General features: G+C 47.4%; 1 protein-coding gene across 1 annotated transcript; it reads right to left on the reverse strand.

Moving 5' to 3' along the window:
- Positions 1–16,138: 16,138 nt before the first annotated feature.
- MLNR (motilin receptor) lies at positions 16,139–18,524 on the reverse strand. The gene is given in 3 exon segments (XM_068526511.1): positions 16,139–16,358; positions 16,360–16,501; positions 17,618–18,524. Coding segments are annotated over 3 exon segments (1,269 nt in total).
- Between the last annotated feature and the right edge of the window lie 3,978 nt (positions 18,525–22,502).

Below are 22,502 nucleotides of genomic sequence, written 5' to 3' on the forward strand. Positions count from 1 at the left end.
GCTAATTACCCAAGCAAGATGTTTGCCTCCAACAAGAGTTCAAGTAGATGAACACTCTCCGATATTTCTGCCACCGGCTTTTATGACTCCAGAGAGAGCCATGGCCACCCTCCCCCCCACCCTGTCCAAGACCAGCATGTAGGTCTGGCCCAGACTCCTATGAAGTCACTGCTTTTGCCCTGGGTCCCAGTGTGTATGAGACCTTGTGTGCACCCTCCAAGAGTAGAGTCTCTGTTTCCCCCAGTCCTGTGGCGCTCCTGTGATCAAGCCCCACTGACCTTGAAAGCCAAATGCTCTGGGGGCTCATCCTTCCATGCCAGACCCTCAGGCTGGGGAGCCTGACGTGGGGCTCAGAACTCTTCCTCCTGTGGGAAGACTTCTGTGATATAATTATTCTTCAGTTTGTAGGTTGCTCATCCGGGAGGTATAGCATTTGATTAGATCACATGTGTGCCCCTCCTACTGTCTCATTTGGTTTCTTTTTTATGTCTTTGGATGTAGAATATTTTTTTTAGTAGGTCCAGTCTCTTTTATTGATGGCTGTTCAGCAGTTAGTTGTGTTCTTGATGTTGTCATGAGACCTTGAGGTGAGCTCAAGGGCCTTCTCCTCCACCATCTTGTTTCCAATCCCCCGCTCCTTAGTGTTTAAAAACTTAAGATCTAGGCAGTAAGTGTGCTCATTGCTACTGGTATGTCATTACCACTAGACCCTCTGAGAGGCTAGATCTACAAAACATTTATATCTATATATGTGTGTATAAATACATGTACACACACTCATATAACTGTATCTCTCTCAATAGCTAGCTAGCTAAAAGAGTTCACACCAATACCTTCAATTCCAGTCTAGCACACCAGGGTTTCTTCTAGCCTTCCCCCTTGCCATACTTGCAAGTCTCTTCTCCAAACAGCAGGAAACCTGGCTCCCATTATTCTCAATATAGCTTTTTTCTTTTTTTCCCCACTCAATTCCCCCTATGTGACCAATCTCCCTAGCACAGTGGCTACCTCCTTGGCTTCCCAGCCCCTGTGCTGCTGCCTCTACAGCCCCTTCTGCCTTCAAGGGAAGGGGAGGGAGGGGAAAAGGAGAGGAGGGGAGGTTGTCAAATGGCTTTTTTTTTTTTTTGGCCACACTGTGCAGCATGTGGAACTTCCCTAACAAGGATTGAACCCGCACCCCCTGCAGTGGAAGTGCAGAGTCTTAACCACTGGACCACCAGGGAAGTCCTGTCAAATGGTTTTTTGACTGAATTATTCAGGGAGGGAGGAAAGAAGGAAGGAGGGATGGATAGAGGGGATGGAGGAAGGGAGGGAGGGATATATGCTTATCACAAATTTTCTTGAAAACTAAATGATTCCAAGTAGCACAGCTCCTGCAAAGAATAGGTGCTCAGCATCATTAATTAGTATCCCTCCCCACTTTGTGTTTCATTTGCTTATTCTCTATAGATAACCCAGATCTTTTCCTTTTATTCTAGGTCCTGTTGGTTGGGAATCTTGGTCCTAGCAGTGTGGAATCCTCTCACAGCAAAACAAGCTGAGGTCCCATGGAGCTCATCATCCATACATAGTATCTATACTGGATTTGTTGATACTGGTGATGTTTGGCAGAGACTGAATACCTGGCTTGTAGAAGAAAATGTACCTCACACTCGGTCTTGCTCTCGTATGTGGAAGGCACACATGACCAGTGACCATGTCTTTTGCATGCCTGGAGATAAGGCGGCCACAGGACCAATAGGGACTCCTGGTGGCCAGTGCACCCTTGTACAAAGGATTGGCCCTAATTTGGTCATTTCAGGCAAAGATGTAACCATAAACACCACCCTGAATCCAGAAATTAAGGTTTCCCAAGCAGTTCTTGGAAGGCAGTTCCTGGCAGCACTAAAACCCCAAAGAAGCAAAGAGAAGCCAAAACAAAATCCAGATGCCCTTCATGGAACATTTGCTTTGTTATGGAGGGTAGTGCTGCCAAAGAGAAATGACTTCTCAGGTTTCCCATATATTGTCCCTAATGGTGTCCTCAGAAAAGAAAACTTGGTGCCACATAGATTAATGTGCTACAAAGTAAGACTGTCCAGGAACCCTGAGAACGTCTGTGCCCCATGAGATGGGAAGGACGGGCAAGCCCACTTCCTGTGTTACCCTGAGTCACTCTGCCATAGGCAGCCTGGGAGTGGGCAGGCAGTGGGCCTGATACCATGGTCCAAATGGGGTCAGGGTCCCCATTAGTGTGGCATCCTCTGGATTGGGTTTGGGCATTTCTGAATCAGCAGCCTGAAGAAGTTCTCTAATTAGACATGTTAGAAATCAACAGAATTTGGAGGGAGGGGTAGGGATGAGAGGACAGGTAAGAGGGAATAGAGAGGAAACTAATGCTGATGGAATAGCTGCTTGCATCAGTCAGCTTATGTAACAATGATGATAGTAATAATAATGGTATCTTACATTACTCAGCATTTACTATGTTCCAGGCTCCATTCTGGCTACTTTACATATATTATCTCATTTACTCCTTTCAGCAACCTTATTATGAAGTGGGTATTTTTATTATTATTCCTACTTATAAGAACCAAGACACTGAGTACCTTGATCAAGCAGACACAGCTTGAGAGGGGTGGGAGCAGGATATATATGTTCATCACTTCATTTCATACTCACAGCAACCCAAAGATACAGATTTTCATCATCTCCAATTTACAGGCAAGGAAACTAAGGCCCTTGGGCCAGCAACATCAGCATCACTCAGGGGCTTATTAGAAATGCAAAATCTTTGGCCCCACTTCAAACCTACTGAGGCAGAATCTGGACAGAACCACCGGTCTAGACCAGAGGGCCCAGCGAGTCTGAAACTTGCACGTGCATGTGAGCGCCCAGAGACCGTCTTAAAACCTGGATTCCTGGGCCCCACCCACCCCTGGAGATGCTGAGTCCCTGGTATTTAGCAGCAGTATTTTGGCCCTCTGTGGAGTTGCTTCCATAAGTTGTTTTTGGCATCACATCATCTACCAACATTAGCTGATATTGAAAAGCAAAATTTTCATACCAGTTTAGGAACAGGAGTCAAAGTTTCATTTTAATTCAGGGGTTGACAGACTTTTTCTGTAAAGGCCCAAATTGTAGATATTTTACTCTGTGTGGGCCATTGGGTCTCTGTCATGTCACAAAAGCAGCCATGGTCAGTATGTAAACAAATCAGTGTGTTTGTTTTCCAGTACAACTCAACCAACTCCCCCTCCTTTAACTCAGAACCGAGGGAACCTCTGGTGATGGCAGCGTGCCCTAGTGCAGAGCGGATTGGAAGAATGGGGATCTTAACATTTGGAAAGGAGAGGACTAAGTAAAATAGCTCATACCATAGGGGAGGAAAAACAGTTTCCCCTCTACTCTTCTAGGTTCTTGGCTGAGACGCCCTTGTAGCAAAAGACAGATTAGCGAAAGAAAAACCATTTTAATTACTATGTAAGGGAGAGCCGCAAAGATAGGAGACTCAAAAGGCAGCCAGGCAACTGAGGCTTATATACCACCCTGAGCTGAGAAATGGACAAGGGTCTGGGCCTTCAAATGGAGGAGGGCCATTCGTGGGAAGAGGAGAAGAGCAGATGTTTGGTAAACAGATGTTTGCCAGAGGTGCAGGTAAGTCTCTCAGAAGAAAACGTGATATCGGGTAATAGCTCTCTTCCTGGTACAGGGCCCCTTTCTAATTTCTTTTAGGCAGTTAAGAGGGAGGTAAAAAGCTTTTCCTGAGTCTGCTGGGTCTTGACTGCTTTCAGTTCAAAATAATCCACATGTGAAAGTGGTACTTTCTGGGACAGCCTGTTCTGAACCCCCTCCATACCATATGCCTAGTTAACTTTCTTCAGGCTGATTAAACCATAACACCTTTGGGGTAACTTTTCTACCAGGCTATAAAATCCTAATACTTTATCAGTTTCTTCAAACCTCTCATCTCACAGGCTATAAATTGTCACTGTTTTTTATCAGTTGTGTTATTAATTAAAAAAAAAAAAAAGTTGTGCCAACAAATTTGCCTTCCCCCAGAATATCAAGTGAGAGTTCCATTTGACAAGGTCCTGCTTTTACTCAAGCAGCCATATTATTTTCTAATAATAGAAAAGGCATTAAAAAAAAATCAAGTAATCACCTTCTATCATTTTCCAAGTGTGGGATAACTTTTCTCATTGGCCTGATGAGAAAAAGCCCTATGATACTCAGTGCTGATTACTGTAAAGATTACTGTTGGTTATTATTATGCTGTAAAGATTATTACGGTTTTCTAGCTTATAGGATGTCATCTTGGAGTCCCCACAGGATAAACTCTCCTGTCTCCTGTGAATCATGTGACCTTCCTAACCAGACACCAAGGCATGAGTTTCGTGTCCTCACTTTCTCTCTGGTATTATAATCTTATGTTACCTACACTAGTTTTTACTTAGTTTCTACTTTCTCCACTTCCTTAATGTTTGTCTTATTTGGGGGCATTTTTGTAAATTGTCTTCGGTCCTTTTTGGAATACAAATTCATTTAAATCAAAAAGAATGTTCAGGATTTCCCTGGTGGTGCAGTGGTTAAGAATCCGCCTGCCGATGCAGGGACACAGGTTCGATTCCTGGTCTGGGAAGATCCCACGTGCCACAGAGCAACTAAGCCTGTTTGCCACAACTACTGAGCCTGTGCTCTAGGGCCTGTGAGCCACAACTACTGAGCCCGTGAGCCACAACTACTGAGCCCGTGAGCCACAACTACTGAGCCCATGTGCCACAACTACTGAAGCCCACACACCTAGAGCCTGTGTTCCGCAACAAGAGAAGCCACCGCAATGAGAAACCCATGCACCACAACGAAGAGCAGCCCCCACTCGCTGCAACTAGAGAAAGCCCGTGTGCAGCAATAAAGACCCAACACAGCCAAAAATTAATTAATTAATTAACTAAAAAAAAAAAAGAATGTTCGAATTTGAGGATTCTTTAGTTCAATGTGCCTTGAGGATGAAGGGGAAGTGAAGCTGGTATCTGCATACTTAGAAAACAACACACGTGATATCTTAACACACCAACTTAAACATAATGTACTCACATTTACATGGTCACTTGTATGACCAAAGGTGAATATTCTTGGCTGACATGTGCATCCCACCTATCTCACCTCATCCTGCCTAAGTACTCTAGACAGTTACTCTACAGTGCTGCTTTTTTGTTTCGTTTTTGAAACAAAGTCCACATTTTATTAGATTGAAATGAGCCACAAAATTGTTCATCTTCACCAACAAGAAGGCAATATTTTCTGTATTCTTCCTAGATAAACCACAAAACTCCTATTTTTGCAAGAAGACCAGTTTTCCTGGTTATGCATATAAATCAAGATGAGGAAGCAGATATGGTTATGGAAAAACACCCAAAGGAAAACAGGCAAAACCAGACAAATCAGTCATCAACATCTGCGAACTCAGGTTCTGTCTCGCCTGTGAAACAGTGTTCATGGTACATCTGCTAAAAAGCTGATGTCCAGTTCGGGTGGACTTACGTTCCCTTGAGGACAAAGTCTACACTGAAATCCTCTTCAGGTGAGCACATGGCTTCTATCACTTTCTGGTACCTTCCACAACCAGCCATTACAGATTTTTAACAACGTACTCCAAACATAATGTACTTAAGTCAGAAGCACCATTGCACTTTATAAATGTGTTCTCCTCCCTTTTCACTCCCTACTTCCTCAACATTTATTGCTTCAAAGAACTGATAACTCAAATCCTGGTCATTAGATCAATGATAATAAACATCATGTCCCAAATGACTTCAGCCCTGCCATTATGCCACCAGGGGGGAATCTCAAAGCAGCACTTTCAATACCATCTTCTTGGAGAACACAGAAGTCTTCAAAGTCTGCAAGTTCAGATTGTGGCTGTTCAACAGGTGAGTGGTCAGTGGCTGATGGATTCGGTGAGAGGCCTGTTGGCAAATTTACCTTCAATGACTAAGTGGCCTGCATGTACCTTACAGCTTTGCCTCCTAATAAACCAATAAAAGGCACCTTTAAAAATTCTCTTGGATACTTTCAGTGATTTCTGAATTACTTTAGGAAGCTCTGACACATTGTGTAGAGTTTTCTGTGTGTGTCTCATGAAATCCAGATCATGTTTGGTATTAAGAGTTATGTTCACAAAGCCCCGTGACTTGACCTCTGTTGAGTCAGTGTTTGGGGGTGTGTTTTGTGATGCTTGCATTCGTGCTTCCTCTCCATCTTCATCCTGGGAAGAATCCGCAGGACCTTAAGCAATACAGAAGCATTAGGAAAAATACATAAATATCAGGCAGCTGTAGAGCATCATAAATTGTGGACAGAAGCACTTTATCTTTTCCTCTTTTTCCACTTGAGCCTCTGGGAATGAATCTCCACAGAGAGTGTCAGGGTTGGTAAGTCACTCTATACGTGTTGGCATAGTGCTCCTCTGACATGTTGAGCTGGGGATGATCCACGTCAGTGTGAGGGCTTTGAGGTGCCGATCTGGGAATCTTTCTCCAAGTTACTGAATAATGTCCTCCACTGTTGGAACGTTGACTGTTTACAATAACCTCAAAGGTTACTTGAGACTCTAGGTTACCTTGGCAAGCCCTGCAGAACTTCCCACAAAGTTTCATTTGACTATCGTGTTTAGTGACCAAATCTGTGGCTTCCTCAAACCAGAAATCATAATAGAACTCCCTATTTTCCATCACTTCATTTGTGAATGTGACACAGTAGTCGAGCAGCTGGCTGCCAAGAAGATGCCAGAAGTTTGTCGCTGGATTTTTTTTCCCCAACGGCTCTTGTTAAGATGGGACATTTTTAAGAAGGACAAATGAAACCAATGAAATAGAAATCTGTTAACATACTACAGAGCACAAATGCTTGACCAGCTATAAAGCTATTCCCTCCAGCCTGTGTCATGCTTTATACTGTCTTTGTATAAAACAAAGGCCTACAAGAGCTCCACTTACATTTCAAAAGCACAATATCCTCCTGCCTATTGAAGAAGGCCCATTTCCTTCAGTTAGTATACCTTTTTCCATGCTCTGAAAAAGGGCAGCTATTACATTGTCAAATCCTGTAAGCAGCTGCAGCGACTGTTGGAAAAGAGATCTGTCTTCCTCAGGTGTTCTCAATGCAATAACAATAACAAGCCCTGACTTTCCATGAAGAGCAGAGTGTATAGATACCATGGGAATATTTCTGTAAAAGCTGGGTGGGCAGGACTTTCATTTTGGAAGGCAATTCGCTGGACACAGTATATACCTGACCGCATCACTACTCCACGATCAGCCTCCACTGTGTGTATGGAGGACATTCTGGACAGGGAGAAAGACTGATTCTTTCTAACGAGGGAAAGTTAGTAGCATATGAACTGAGGACAGTAATGCTAGCTCACACTGAGGATTACCACATGCTGAACAGTGTGCCAAGTACATTGTATTATTATAAATACATTGCAATAATTATGTAATTAAACATTCAATTATAATATTGCAATGCACTAACTTTTTAAGAAATCAGTCTTTCTCCCTGCTCAAAATGTGTGGTATCCTCTATACACATATAAGTACTTTTATTAAGTCCTTACTATGTGCTGGGCATGGTGCCAGATTCTACACATATAGTGAAATATTACTTCATTATCTGTGGTCTCAATTGTCACACAGAGATACGTTTTTCCAGAATGAGAACCACCCCCCTCAACCTTGTGAATTAATCGGTCACTTAACAAAATTTTATCTTACTCCACACCTTTGCAGAAAGAAAAATAAATAAGGCCTTTCAAAGTTGCCAAGAATGGATTATATATAAATTAAATGCATTCAGTTCAACACATTTTTATTACATACTCTGTTTCAGAAGGTTCTGAATCAGACACATTTCTTCAGTTTTGTGATTTAAGAACATCAGTGTGAGTTGCAAATACTCAGCACACAAGTGCCCTGTGCTCCCAGGAGCTTGGGCAAAAGCCACAGCAAGAGAGACTGGCTCTTGGCCTGGGGTACAAGTTAGGGCAGGACCAGCAGCAAAGCCCCTTACTCAGCTGCTGGGATCCCTTTTCATGGAAGCCCCAAGGCAGGACCACCTCAGCCCTGTTCCACAGCCATTTCCTCTGTAACTTAGCAGCTTTTGGCTCCTGCCCTCAACACTCCATTGAAAGGCTCTCCAAGTTCCTTCCTTTTGCCAAATCCTGGGGCCTTTCCATTACCCTTCTTTTAGGGATACCAGATTTAACAAATAAAAATACAGTGTCCAGTTAAATTTGAATTTCAGATAAATAACGAATCATATTTTTAGTACAGATCTTCCTTGACTTGTGATGGGGTTACATCCTGATAAACCCATCATAAATTTAAAACATCATAAGTCAAAAATGCATTTAACACACCTAACCTACTGAACATCATGGCCTGGCCTAGCCTACCTTAAATGTGCTCAGAACACTTATATTAGCCTACAGTTGGGCAAAATCATCTAACACAAAGCCAATCTTATAATAAGTTATTGAATATCTCATGTAATTTATTGAATACTGTACTGAAAGGGAAAAACAATAGCTGTCTGGGTACAGAATTGTTGTAAGTGTACAGGTTGTTTACTGTCGTGATCACGGTCGACTGGGAGCTATGGCTTGCTGTCCAGCATCACGAGAGAGGATCATACTGCACAGAGGTAGCCCGGGAAAAGATCAAATTCAAAATTCAAAGTATGGTTTCTATAGAACACGTACCACTTTCACACCATCATTAAGTCGAAAAATCATGAGTCATGTAAATTGGGATTAAGTACATCATATGTATACTTATTAAACTTATACTAAAGAAAATCATTTGTTGTTCATCCAAATTTCAAATTGAACTAGTAATCTTGTATTTTATCTAATAACCCTACTTCATTCTCTTTGTATTCTCTGGGTACTTGATCCCTGACACTCTCTTCCTTTGGGTAGTATCAATTCATCCCTTTCCCTTTTTCTGCCCCTTCTGCCTGGTTCAGTGAGTTCTCCAGCCTGCGCTGGAACATTAGCATGTAACCCTAAGCCTCTTCTTTTCTCTCTCCCAGCTTTCTCCTTGGAGAGGTCATCTGTTCCTATCACTTACATCAGTGGTTCTCCAAGTGTGGTCCTGGACTAGCTGCTGCAGTATCACCTGAAAACCAGACAGAAATGCACATTCTCAGGCCCGGGCCCAGGCACACAGAATCAGGTCTTCTGGGGTGGGGCCCAGCAATCTGTGTTTTAAGAAGCCCGTCAGTTGTTCTGATGCAAGCTAAAGTTTGAGAACCACTTGTTTAAATGATCACTTCTAAGCTGTTGACTCCCCAATCTTTATCATTAGCCCTGATTTCATACCCACACTTCCCTCTGGTATTTCAAACTGGAGTGTTCTGTGGAATGTTACAAAATGGGAGGGAAAAAAAATAGCTGTATGGTCAAAAAGAATTTCTATGGGGGAATTCCCTGCCCTCCCCGCCCGCCCCCCCCCCCCAAAAAAAACCAGTTTCCATGGTATTGCAGCATTTCTTAAGATTTGACTATCGGGACCTATTTCCCAGTGGTTGTGGGAGGATGCAACAACGGGATGGGGTCACTAGAAAAGAGATGAATTGAAATGGAATTCATACTAACGATATTGTAAATCAACTATACTTCGATTTAAAAAAAGAAAATGGAATTCATTATTGTCCCCTGCTAAACCACCTCTACAGCCTATTTCTTTTTAATTTTTTTAAGTTGAATATTTGATTATTAAACTCTCTCTTATTTTCCTGCAAGGCTGTAGCTTCACTGTATAAAAATAGCACCAGCAAACACAGTATGTTGCAAAATTAAGATAGTATTGTTCTTCATCTGACACTGTACAACTAACAAAAACTTCTCCACCGCCAGTTATTTCCAATGGGAAGATCGTTAAGTATTTTGACCCAATCCAGGGATGGCTGTAAGCTGTTATACGGCTTAAGATAACAATGTTATCCTTGAATTACATAATTTTTATAACTAGTTTTACCACAGATAATTTCAGTAATTCTGAGTATTGTAACTGGAGCCTAGGCCTAAAACTCATAGGGTGCTGTGGAAAAGATGCATAGTGTTTATCTGCAGTCATTAGGAAGTTAAGGGGTATTTTCTTCCGGTAACATGTTGCAAGTAGTTTCCTTTGCTACAAATTGCTTTTTAAAAAATCTATCCACAACTAATTTAAGACAACTATGCTAGATTAAGTTGTTTCATACTAGTTTATTTAGGGGTTCCATTTTCACTCAATAGATTTTATGTGTTTCTCATATGCTTCTTCACTCATTAGTTCATCTAGTTCTGAAGGGTTACTGAGTGTCACATTGATCAGCCAATCATCTTCATAACAAGATTTTTTGGACACGTCCTGGATTTTCTGCCAGAGCTTCATTAATTTCAGTTACTTCTGACGGAGGAAGAAGAGTAGACAAGCAGCTTTCAAACTTTCCAAAGAACCAAACTCCTCTTGTTTGTTCAATTTTGTCCCAACTTCAGGCAAACTACAGTAAGCAACATCTCCCATAGCTCCCTGTGCAAAATTGCTGATTCCCTCTGCTGCAACACCGTTTTCTGTTGTTGTCTGTCCACGTCCGCCTGTGAATTGACGCGCGGAGAGCGAAGCTGGGACGGGACGCGGCTCGCCGCAAGGCCGGCGCCCCCACGGCCCGGGCTGGCGCGGAGATTGCGCGCAGGCGCAGACGGCAGACCTCGACGCGCACGCTCCGCGTCGCTGCGCCACGCACCCGGGCCTCTGGCAGCCCGTTTCTTTCAAACAGACCTAAAATGTTGGAGTTCTGACTTCCTCTTCTACCGTGTGCAGGCAGCCTCTGAGTTTTAGGGACTCAGTTACGATAACGTTGAAAGGTTGGAGACCTGAAGTGACTTTGGAGCGTGAAGCAAGCTCTGGTTGAGACTTCGCAGAGTCAAGGCCCGCTCCCTGGGACCCGCAGCCCGGCGCGTCCGCCCGGCTGACCTCAGTAACCAGCACCAGGCACAAGTCCCGAGGCTGCCCGCCAGGGCCACAGGTGACATGGGGTCTCACGCCCCTGAGAAGGCCACAGGAAGAGCTGAGAAGGCCTTTTCTGGAGGAATTGAGGAAGAGCGCACGGAGCCAGTCAGGACTTGAGGGAAAAGAAGAATAGAAGATGTTTAGAAGAGCAGGAAACAGGGTGGAGGCCTGGTGACGGAAAGGAGCAGTCGCGGAAGCGTGGGCTCAGCCTGGCTCGTGCGTGGAAAGACCTCGGCGTGGGCGGGAGACGTTAAGGGGACCGGGTTGGGGGGGGCTGAGGAGCCAGGGAGCCATCGCCGGACCACAGTCATTCCACAGTTTCTGCTGGAATATAAATGACTTTCCCATGAATCCACCGCCCAAACCCACCTGCAGTATCTTTGTTTACTATCTTCGTATCTTTTCCTTTCTCCGGAGGTAAATACGGGGAAAGGGAGGAAAGGGGTGGGGCGGGGGAGAGGGTGGAGCGAGAATGGAAGAGATTTCGGTGAGGGAGAGCCTACTGATGGTTCGCAGTGTTGTCTGCACATTGGAATCACCTGAGGAGCTGTGAAAAACACGTCTGGGTTCAACCCCCAGAGATTCTGATGCCGTCGGTCTAGCCTCTCGATTGGTGCTTCTCAAACTTCAGTGTGCGTCGGAAGCGCCTGGGGCTCTTGTTAAAATTCAGATTCTGACTCAGAAGGTTCCGGGGTGGGGCCTGAAAGTCTGCATGTGAACAAGATGAGAGGTAATGCTCATGCCGCTGCCCTGTGGCTCACATTTTCTGTAGCAAGCATCTACCGTAGCGGCTCCCAGAGGGTGGTCCCGAGACCATCAGAACCAGCATCTCCCGGGAACTTGAGAGAAAGGCACATTCTCGGGTCCCAGCCCAGACCCATGGAATCTGGAATTCTGGGGGTGAGGCCCAGCAAGCTGTGTTCTAACTCTCCCTCCAGGTGATTCTCACGCGTGCCAAAGTTTGGGAACCACCGCTCTAGAGAATTACAGAGGGGAATAAAAAGCCCGAGGGAAGGGCGCTAATAATCACTGTAATGACAAAGTAATGAATTATTGTGGAAGTAAGACAGAAACAGAGATCACGTGGAGCCCTATGTATGTTCCAGTTATGAACAGGTATAACCATTATAGTAAAATTAAGACACCACGACTTTGAAAACTGCAGGTTTTCCAAAAAAAAAAAATGTTTTTTAAGTTTTTTTAAATCTCTGTATCATAATAAGTCGTAGGAATTATTGGAACATTTTCGAGACTTGCACACTCCTCGCTGCAAAGATGAGGGAAAGGAGATGTCAAACTGGACCTGTCATGCTGTGGGCCTGCCTGAGCTGGGGTGGGGCGCAAAGGCACAGATGCAGGAAAATAAGGTGGGGTTGCCTGGCACTGGGGATTGAGGATGGGGAAAGGCATGCTCCCTGTTCTGAGGCCACGAGGTTGCTGGCGTCCTGGTGATGGGAGGTGCTGAACCTGGTGTGTTACTGATCCAGTGTCACCCCTCTACCACACGAGTGCCCTGTGCCTGGATTACAGTATCTAACTGGTCCCAGCTGGCCTCCCAGGCTCAGCCTCCCCAGACCCTGCTTCATTTGCTCTGCAGGCTCCAACTCCTGATTACACCGGTGCCCTTGCCTCCCTCCTCTCCTCTTCTTCAGAGCCCTGTCCTCTACTCCCTTCAGCACCCACGCCCCCTGTGTGCCATTTTCGCCCCTGTCCTGTGCTTTCCCTCGGGCTGACCGATGGCTCAGAATGGACGTCCCAGTCATCTGCTTACTCAGCCTCCATCTCTGTCCACCCACTGGGGTGAACATCCCTGTCCGGTTGAGTTCAACACATATCTACCTGTGGGCAAGAGATGCCAAGGGGGATAAAGCACAGTCTGTCCTTAGGGAGCAAGTTACAAACTCTGGGAACCAGTCCCCAAGATGTGACGGACCAAGTGCCGTGAAAAAGATTCACATAGAGCATCGCCTGACTGCCCACACTCAGCTCTCCTGGTCCGGCTGCCACTTTTTGGCCCTTTATTACACAAGCGTCTGCTAATCTTTCAAAATTAGCAGTTTTAGTGTGTGTTGTTTTCCTAAGAAGGTGGCCAGTAGAGTCTGCCTCTGTCACCTCCTTGTAGCTTACACAGAGTGAGGGACACGCTGAGTGACTGCCACAAAGCATGCCACCCACAGAGCACACGCCTCTCAATGACAAAGGTTCCTGTGCTCCTAGGAGCGGGGATGCTGATTTTGGAAGGCTGCTCAGAGCTGACTAGGTTCTTTGTAATGTTTAGAGTTCTGAATCTTTAGAAAGTTGGCTCACAATTGAAAATGGCCTCACAGCTACGTTTAAGAAAGCCTTTTATTAAAGCTCCACTTAAAGCACTTGTACAATCACTAATACTTATATGTGAATGGTTCCACATACTAGCAAATGTTACTGTTACTTGGGTAGAAATGGTAGGAGAGGCCATGTTCAGACTTTCAAACATCATCAACACATTGCTCTCATGTCCCCTGGACTCCTGGGTCCTCGGAGGTGCTGTGCAATTGCTTCAAAAGTGGAAAAGTCTCCTGTAGAAAGGTGGAGGGAAGTCGTGTAGATGACACTAACCTGAAATTCTGCAGGTCTATCCGATGTGAGTGCTTTTATTGGCCTGTGAACTGAATCTGAGGTTAGTCTAGATGAACAATCACACATTTCAAGGCAAAAAAGGCCATTAAAAAGTTGATTGATTTCAACATCATGACATGGACTAATGTTTCTAGAGTATTTTGACATACACGTCTAGCACTTAGCAGTTGCTTGGTGAATATTTGTGGAGTGAATGAATGAAACACAAACCCTTCCCCAAGGTTGGTGCCTCACCTAAAAAAAGCGACTTGGCCTACAGAAGGAGCCCTGCAGGGACCCAGCACACATCTTCGTCCGAGGGCAGCGAGAGGTCCCAGACACAGCACCCAGGATACCATCCCCAGGGCGGAGGGAGGCCCACAGCCCGGCCATCCCTCTCCAGTGATCCTTGACTTGGCCACCCCGAGTCTTCCCAGGACGCCCCTCCCCTTTATAGCCAGTTGTCAACACCAGAGGACACTTTCTTCTGTGGTAGAGAACAATTTTAGACCTTAGAACAGCTTTTCAAATATTTTTGACCATGACCCACGATGAGAATACATTTTATTTTATGAACCATGAAAGATACCCACCAATATATAATTGAAACAAAAGTTTCACAACACAACAGTTAGCCTTACTACACGTGATGCACTGATTCTCTATTCTATTCGCAACCCAATAGAGAAACATGTGACACTCTCCACTCATCTCACAATCCACTAATGGGTAAGATCGGCATTCTGAAAACAGGTGCACAGCGATCCACAGGAGGGATGGAACCAGATACTCCATCTCAGGGACCCAGTGGCAAGAAAGGATGATCCTCCTCATGCCCACACCTGGGAACACACCTAGGTCACAGGAAAGTGTGATGCAAATCCCTCTTTTCTAGAATCTGAATGAGAAAACTCAAAGGAGAGGTCTTTGCTTCTATATCTAAAATATTATACTGCAAATAACGTATCAGTAAGTTTCTTAGCCATGATTTTCTACAGGGAAGAAGCCGCTTCTGACTGTCCCAGCGAGGAACTCCCGAGAGAAGAAAGACTGTGGTTGCATCTCCAGCACGTCCCCACTTAGTGCCACCAAGCAGGGGAGTGGCTGTGGCAGAAGGCTGGCACCTGCACCGTGAGACCCTCCATCAGTGTCCCCAGCAACAACTTCTCAGAGCCTCTGATGGGATATTTTGTGTTGTGACTCTTGGGAAGGTGGGTACAGCATGCACTGTTCTTCTGCCATATTTGACCACAGAATCCTTTTTTCAAATACTCCCTGAAAATCTGCAGAACACAGTTTAGGGACCACTGCCCCAAGTTGGAAGAAACACGGTGTAGACGGGGGACTTCTTCACTGCCACACCAGTTGAGGGAAGGGCCAGGGTGTTAGGACACTTCAAGGGGACTTGAAGGCATCACTGTACATAGTCAATCACATGAAAAAGCAACAGGACCTTGTCAGCATGTGGAGCGGACCCTTGTTTATGGGGTCACCATTTGTAGTTTACAACTGACCTAGTTGTATCCTGCCTACCTCCAGGGGGCACCATTCATAAGACCCTGGCTTGACTGAGGCCCTTTGGAGTTCAGCAAGGCAGCAGCAGCCCTCCAAAAACAGGTTTATGATTTAAGCTGTAAAAACTAAAACAAAGTTACAGAGTTGTTGGCCAGAATGTCCAGTACAGTCTCTCTCACCCTTGAGTACATCCATTGACTCTCGTTTTTTCTGTTAGTGCAGCTTATCGGGGTGGGAGTGGGTAAGGCTCTTAAGAGTTCAGACTCAGACCCCAGACTTGGTTCCATCATTGCTTATCCCACCAAGCTGAGGCGAATAAGGCGTACTAAAGCTCTTATCAATGTGATCAACAGTCACTTTGTGGAAGCCACATCCTGCTGCAGCCCCTGCCCTCAGACTTCAGTACCCAGGTTCTGAAAGAGGGTACTGTGCCTAAACTTAATGATTTGCTCTGAGCCTGAGAGAGGCGGGACCCCTGAACACTGGGCTCTACCCAGAATTCCTTTCACTTGTTTCTAAACATTTTTTGCTGCCATATATAAGCATTAAGTAATTTCTTGGATTAAAAGTCTCATTATCCTGGATTCCTTGTAGATGCACCATCACATTTGTATCCAAAACATAAAACAAAATACACCTCTGACCTCACAGGTGACAATTTTTACGGCAGCATCTCTCTGGATCACTTGTTAGCTGGAAAATGAGTGGTCATATTTCCCCAGAGCCGAAGAATGAGGACTTACAAAACCTCCCCAGAGAACATTTTGTGATGTGGGATTTCAGGAGGATAAAATGAACGTCCCCAAGGGGGTACATGAAAGGAAAACCAGAGAGACTGGTACAGTTACATTTCATACCTTTGTTTAAAAAAAAAAAAATCATGCTAAGTTGCTGACCAACTTGCAAAATGTCAGCCACTCTTTCTAATTCTCCCTAACAGCATCGGTTCCCCGCTCGCAGTTCTTTTCTCCCTGCAGACCTGTTTTCCCTTAAGTCCCAGAGCTGTGGGATGAGGCGCTGTGTTTGGCCATGCTGGTTGCCCGTGTCTGTACATTAGCGCTGGTCTCGGTGCAGCCAACCGTGTCTCCTCCAGGGTCCGCTTCAGCCTCCCTGCTTCTGCAGAAACCTCTCTGTCTGGACCGCCTGGCTAGCAGCAGTTTCCAGGCCGCTGCTCTATACTTCTTTGAAATGAGGTTGTAGAGTATGGGGTGCGCTCAGAGAGAGAAGTTGCAGGGCAACAACGTTAAAGTACTGAGAGAAGTACATCATCCGGGAATCTTTGGTATTTATGTAAATGATTCTGCCAACGTGGAAAGGCAGCCAGCAAACTATAAACGCCAGAACCACCACCACTGCAAAACAAGACATAGGCACCAGAATTAGCTAAAGCATCCGAAAACAAATAAGCATCCCCAGGAAACCATCTGAAGTAATAAGTAACAGCAAAATAAATAAAACTCTTGCCTAGCCAAATCCCCACCCCAGAAAAACTACCAGGTTGCAGACAGCATCGATACTAGCTTTAAAACTGAATATTCGGCTCATACATTTACTATCAAGGCCTGACATAAACCAGAAGGAGCGATTTCTACTAACAAGCTGTTCTGGCAGGCTTCCTTCCACAAACCCACTTCGGAGACATGTTCTCTGTTTTCGGTTGAAAAGAACTCTGCAACAAGTCTGCACAATCTTTATTTATTTATTTATTTTTGATATGGGCATGATTCACTTTAGTCTTCAGGATAACATAACATTAAGTAAAGAAACTTTATCTTGGGGGCTTCCCTGGTGGCACAGTGGTTGAGAATCTGCCTGCCAATGCAGGGAACACAGGTTCGAGCACTGGTCTGGGAAGATCCCACATGCCGCGGAGCAACTAAGCCCGTGTGCCACAACTACTGAGCCTGCGTGTCTGGAGCCTGTGCTCCGAAACAAGAGAGGCCGCGATGGTGAGAGGCCCGCGCACCGCGATGAAGAGGGGCCCCCGCTTGCCGCAACTAGAGAAAGCCCTTGCACAGAAACGAAGGCCCAACACAGCCATAAATAAATAAATAAATAAATTTATTAAAAAAAAAAAAAACTTTATCTTAACGTGATCTATCCTGTCTTCTCCAAGGTTCTGTAATTCCACATCTGCAGCATCAAACAGAGACAGGCAGTTGGCTTAAGAGCCTGCGATTATCCATCTTGGATCAGCCCAGCTCGCTGATCACAGAGGCTTTGGAAAATAATTGCTGTTTACAGGACCCGGATATCCCACTCTCAAGGGACGCCTGGAGTGACCCAGAGCCCCTGGAGAACGGGAGATGGTTTTCTCTGTAGACTAGAAGGAGAAGCAGGTGGAAGCTGGGGTAGAATGACAGAATGAAACGTGGCCAGAAGAGGTGCCGAGGGCTGGGAGACCAGGGGAAGGGGACACAGCCTGGACCGTGGGTTGGGGTGTTTGGAACAGAGGCGGCGCCACTTACGCAGGACGCGGACCGTCTGCTGGTGTCCCTTCTCCCGAGTGGAGGTGGCCGGGCCTCGCAGCGGCCCGCGGCTCCTCCACAGCTCCCGCCCGATGAGCCCGTAGAGGACGCTGAGGCACAGGAAGGGCAGGAAGAAGTAGGCGATGGTGACCCATTGCATGACGCGCAGCGCGCCCCGCTGCGCCGGACTCGGCCGGCACTCCCGGCTGAACAGCGCCGCGGCCGCCGCCGCCTCGGGCCCCGACGGCGGGGACAGCGGTGGAGCCCGCGAGGACCCGAGGAGTGGCGGTGGCGGCGAGGCGCGGGGCGAGGGGGCGAGCTGCGCGGTGCCGTTAAGGTCCTGGACCGCGTAGCGGCCGGGGTCCTGCTCGACGCCCACCAGAAAGAAGAAGGGCCCGGCGGAGAGCAGCGCCACGGCCCAGAGCGCGGCCATGAGCGCGCGGACGCGGCGGCGGGTGACGAGGACGCGGGCCCAGAGCGGGCGACAGATGGCGAGGTAGCGCTCGAGGCTGAGCGCCGTCATGTGCAGCAGCGTGGCGTAGGTGCAGCCCTCGCCCACGTAGAGCGAGAGGCGGCAGAGCAGCGTCCCGAACACCCAGGGCCGGGAGCGCCAGAGGCGGTACAGGTCGAAGGGGAGCCCGAGAAAGAAGAGCAGGTCGGACACGGCCATGCTGTCCAGGTACAAGTTGGTGGTGGTCCGCATGTCCCGGTAGCGCCCGATCAGCAGCACCGTCATCGCGTTGCCCCTCACCCCGACGGCGAACAGGCCCAGGCACACGGCGGTCACTGGCACCAGCGCCCCCAGGGGGAAGGGCGAGCGACGGCGCTCGTCGCAAGGCAGCAGCTCGGCCCACGGCGGCTCCCCCGCGCCCTCCGAGCCGTCGCTGCGGTTCTCGGCGCTGCCCATGGGCGCGCCGCGCCCCCGGGCCGGGCCAGGAGCCTAGCGCCTGGTCCCGCGGCCAAAGCGCTTCCTTCGGCGGCCGGTGCGCGCTGGGCGCGCCAAACCCCTGCAGCCCGCACAGCCCGAGCCCGGCGGCATCGCGCGCGGGAACGCGGCTCTGCAGGGTCCGCCTTGAGGGCTGCCAACCCGGCGGCGCGCAGTCCCCGCCCCCAGCCACCGCCCGGCCTGCCCCGGCCCCGCTCCCGCTCCCAGGCCCGTGGTATTCCACGCCTTCCAGGCGCTTCCCTCCCCACCAACTGAACGCGGGAGGCGGCCGCCGCGGACGAGCCCCGCCCAGACGCGGGAAGCGATTCCTGAACCCCAGCGAGGTTGGTTACTGGACCCAGCGGAGCGTGGGCTCTTTTGTAGGTTGGGTTCAGAGGGGGACCTTCTGAGGGACCTCGGCTGGTGGCTGCGTCTTGACGGTTTGGGAAGGTGCCGCAATACTAATAATAGGAGAGGAGCCTAGACCAGAATCTAGAGCCCCTCCCGGGTTCTGGTCGTGGCTCTACAACCGAATCATCTCGGATCAGTCCCAGCCTTGCCCAGCCAGTTCTCCTCTTCCGTAAATTTTCAAGCGGTGATGGAGTTGACCGAGTAACTTCAACGATGTCTATGACTCTGAAATCTATGGATATGACCACGTCTATTCATTTTAAAGAACAAGGCTGAAGTATTTACGTTTACCTCTGAGTACTTAAACGTCTGCTATTTTGTTCCTGTGTACAAAATATGCTATAAATGTAATAAAGCAGAGTATTGGCCAACACCAGAAAGAACTAAAATTCTGGGGAAAAGACTAAAAACTGGTTTATGAATCAATTCATTGTGGTCCTAATGACAATAGCTGACACTGAGAGCTCAGGATGTATTTGGTGCTGTGCTTTCCATTTAATCTTCAAGTCCTTAGAACTGAGTTTTTTTAATCTCTTCATGGATGGACACTTCTCTAGTGGTTTTTCCATCCATCCTACTGTGGTTTAAATCCGCAACTTCTTTTCCCAAGGTTCCCTTCCTCTTTCTGGAACTGAAACCAGGCTTTGCTCTAGTGCCTCGCATCCCCTCGTTCCCCGTGGTCCTCTGTCACAGGCAGAGACAGTGGGCTTCAAGGAGGGGTACCTGTCACCTTCCTCATCATTGCTCTTCCCAGCCATCCTAAAACCTACCTTTGAATCTAACTTCCTCACACTCTGCCCTCTGCAGCCCCCTCCCCCATCGCTCACCCTCATTCTTGAGAATTTTGGTGCCTGACCTTCACTCTCTCAAGCACTCCTCCTAAAATTCACACCCCTGCACAATTCCCCTGCCTCTCCTTTCTATCAATGGTCTTGTCCTCCACCCCATCTCAGGCAGCGGTTCCTGTGTGCATCCCTTACACCTTATCATTACCAGGACCTGGGAGCTCGCCTTCATCTCAATTTCAGCCCTCCCAAATTCTGACCTCCACCCCCTGTCTTTCTAGCTCCCTTTCTCTAATACCTCAACTCCTACAATCCTTCAGCCGCACTGGGACCTCCATTCGGCTTCTCCTCCTACCTTTTCCTTGTCCCTCACCTGCCTCAAGTCCACGCTTCCCCACTTTAATGGATTTAAACTCCGAGAGCAATACTAATCGCCCCCAGGAAAACACCCTCAATTCCCGTGCTCTTTTCTCTGTTGTCATACTTGTCTCCTTACGAGCGCACAACCATAACCCTGGTTAAATGGAACCCTCTGCTTACTCTGTGCGGGCTCCCAAGTACCTTGAGTTGTTTCACTTGAAATTCACAACCTCTAGCTGGATGCTTACTTTTCTCCCACCATCCTCATACTTATCCTATTTAATTCGCTCTCTCGCCCTCCAAACCACTCTTTTGTACATCCTCCTCGCTCCTTAATCCCCAAGACCTCCTCCCCATCCTCACTCTCAGGTGGTGACCTTGCATTCTATTTCCTGGAAAGAATAGAGACAGCTGGAAGAGAACTCCATGCTCCCATCACCACCACCACCCCTCATCCACCCCCTGGACAGATGAATGAGTGGATGGTACTTGTGCCTGAAGTCAACTCTGCCCCTCAGCACTTCATTCGCTTCCTCGAAATTCTAGAAGTCACTTTACAAAGTGTCTCTCTCTCTTGCATCATCAAGTTTTCTCCCTCTTCTGGATCATTTCCATGTTTTCAGCAAAACTCAAAAGAGTTTCTGCATTCACTGTCTGCACTTTTCCTCCCTCCCTCCTTCCCTCCTCCTCCTAAGCAGCGGAAATGTAATTTCTCCATCTCTAGTCGATCTGAACTTGCCTTGGACTCTCACCTACTGGGTAGCAAGAAACAGTTATCCAGCCTGAGTAAAGCATTGTCCAGCTGGATGAATTAAACAGCTCCTCTGGGTAGTGTCCAGTCCTCTTGGATAATAACATCCTCTCCTCTCCAGTGGCTTCCTCCCCCTGCCCTGCCTTTCCCTAAGGGGGCCCAGGTGGATGGGGAGGGAAGGTCAGGTGGCTTCAAGGCCCTTAGGAAACTAGGAGGGAGAGGGGTACCTAGCTTTGTACCGGTTCCTGGGGGGACCGGGCTGGCATTTGCTAGACTCCAGTTCAGTGTCCCCTTCCCGCTTGGCCCCCAGGTGCTTTGCTAACCCAAAGGCAGAGGTCTGTGGCCGTTGAATTTGTGGTCTCTTTCTTTGACTCAAGTGATGCTCCTAGGAGCACCTGGTACCTTCCCATTGGCTCTCACAGGCTGCAGCCCCCTGAGTCTCTTTCCTTTATCCATTCTGCTCCATGGCCTGGTGGTCTGCCCACCTCTGCTGAAGGCTCCCTCACCCCTCTCCACCACCACAGCAGCTCTGAGCAAGGCTAACTGGGGCTCAGACAGTGTCTGCACCATCAGGCTCACGAATGCCAACTCTACCCTCTCTGACTGTTCTGTACTACACACCCTCCATTCAGACACTCCCCTGCTCTGCTGTATTTTCTCTGTATAGCTTATTACCAACTGACCTACTATTGAATTTACGTAGCTCTTTGTTTGTTATCTGCCCCGCTCCATCTCCCAACATCACGTGCTCCAGAAGGCAGGCTTTAATCTTTCCCTAGTGCCTGGTACAAAGTGAGAATTTAACAAATATTTGTTAACTCCGGGAATGAATAAGCTTTTGCAGAACCAGGTACCATTATTTTCTTTACAGTTCCCAGCAGCTGAGAACAGTACTCTGATTATAGTGGGTGCTCAGCAAGCGTTCCTTGATAATCTGGTTGGAAATAGAATACTGATATGGAGAATTAGATTGATGGCTGGCTTTTTGTTATGTTTTGGCTCAAGCATGACTTGGCCCCTAGGGCCGATCTGAACCCTATTATAACGGCTTGGCCTTCCATGTTTTAGGAGGAAACGGGATCAGACATCTGAAGAATGACTAAATCCTCTTGTACTTTGTATTTCTAAGTCATCCACCAGCTCAGGACTTCATACTTCATCTGAGGAGAGGAAGAGGAAGTTCTCAGTAGTACAAGGTGTGTGGATACCTTTCTCCTCTGCCTCCACACTTGGTGATTGTGCGGGGCAAAACTGAGTCTAGGTCTGGCCCTGCTGTCCCCCTGTTTCCCTGGAAGCAAAGGGTTGGTGTCCTCAATAGGCACCTGGCCCCTGGCTGGAGACCTCACAGGTTGGAATGTTCTGGAGAAAAATAAATCTAACACATGCTGTGCGCAAGACGCTGTTTCAAGTACCTGCATATGATAACTCATTGAGTCTTTAACAACAGCCTTTTGAGTGGGCGCTTTTAGTACGTCCATTTTATAGATGAGAAGACCAAGGCACAGAAAAGCTGCCTTAGGTCATGCAGCCAATAAATGGAAGTACTGTCTACTTCATGAGGCCACGGGCACAGGACCTCTTGCTATGTAGACCATAGCACAACTAACCTTAGGAGTGGTTGGTGTGATCGGCTTCTGCTAAGAAAGTGTCTTT

Source organism: Eschrichtius robustus, chromosome 18 (assembly GCF_028021215.1).
Source record: "Eschrichtius robustus isolate mEscRob2 chromosome 18, mEscRob2.pri, whole genome shotgun sequence".
Taxonomy (NCBI): Eukaryota; Metazoa; Chordata; class Mammalia; order Artiodactyla; family Eschrichtiidae; genus Eschrichtius; species Eschrichtius robustus.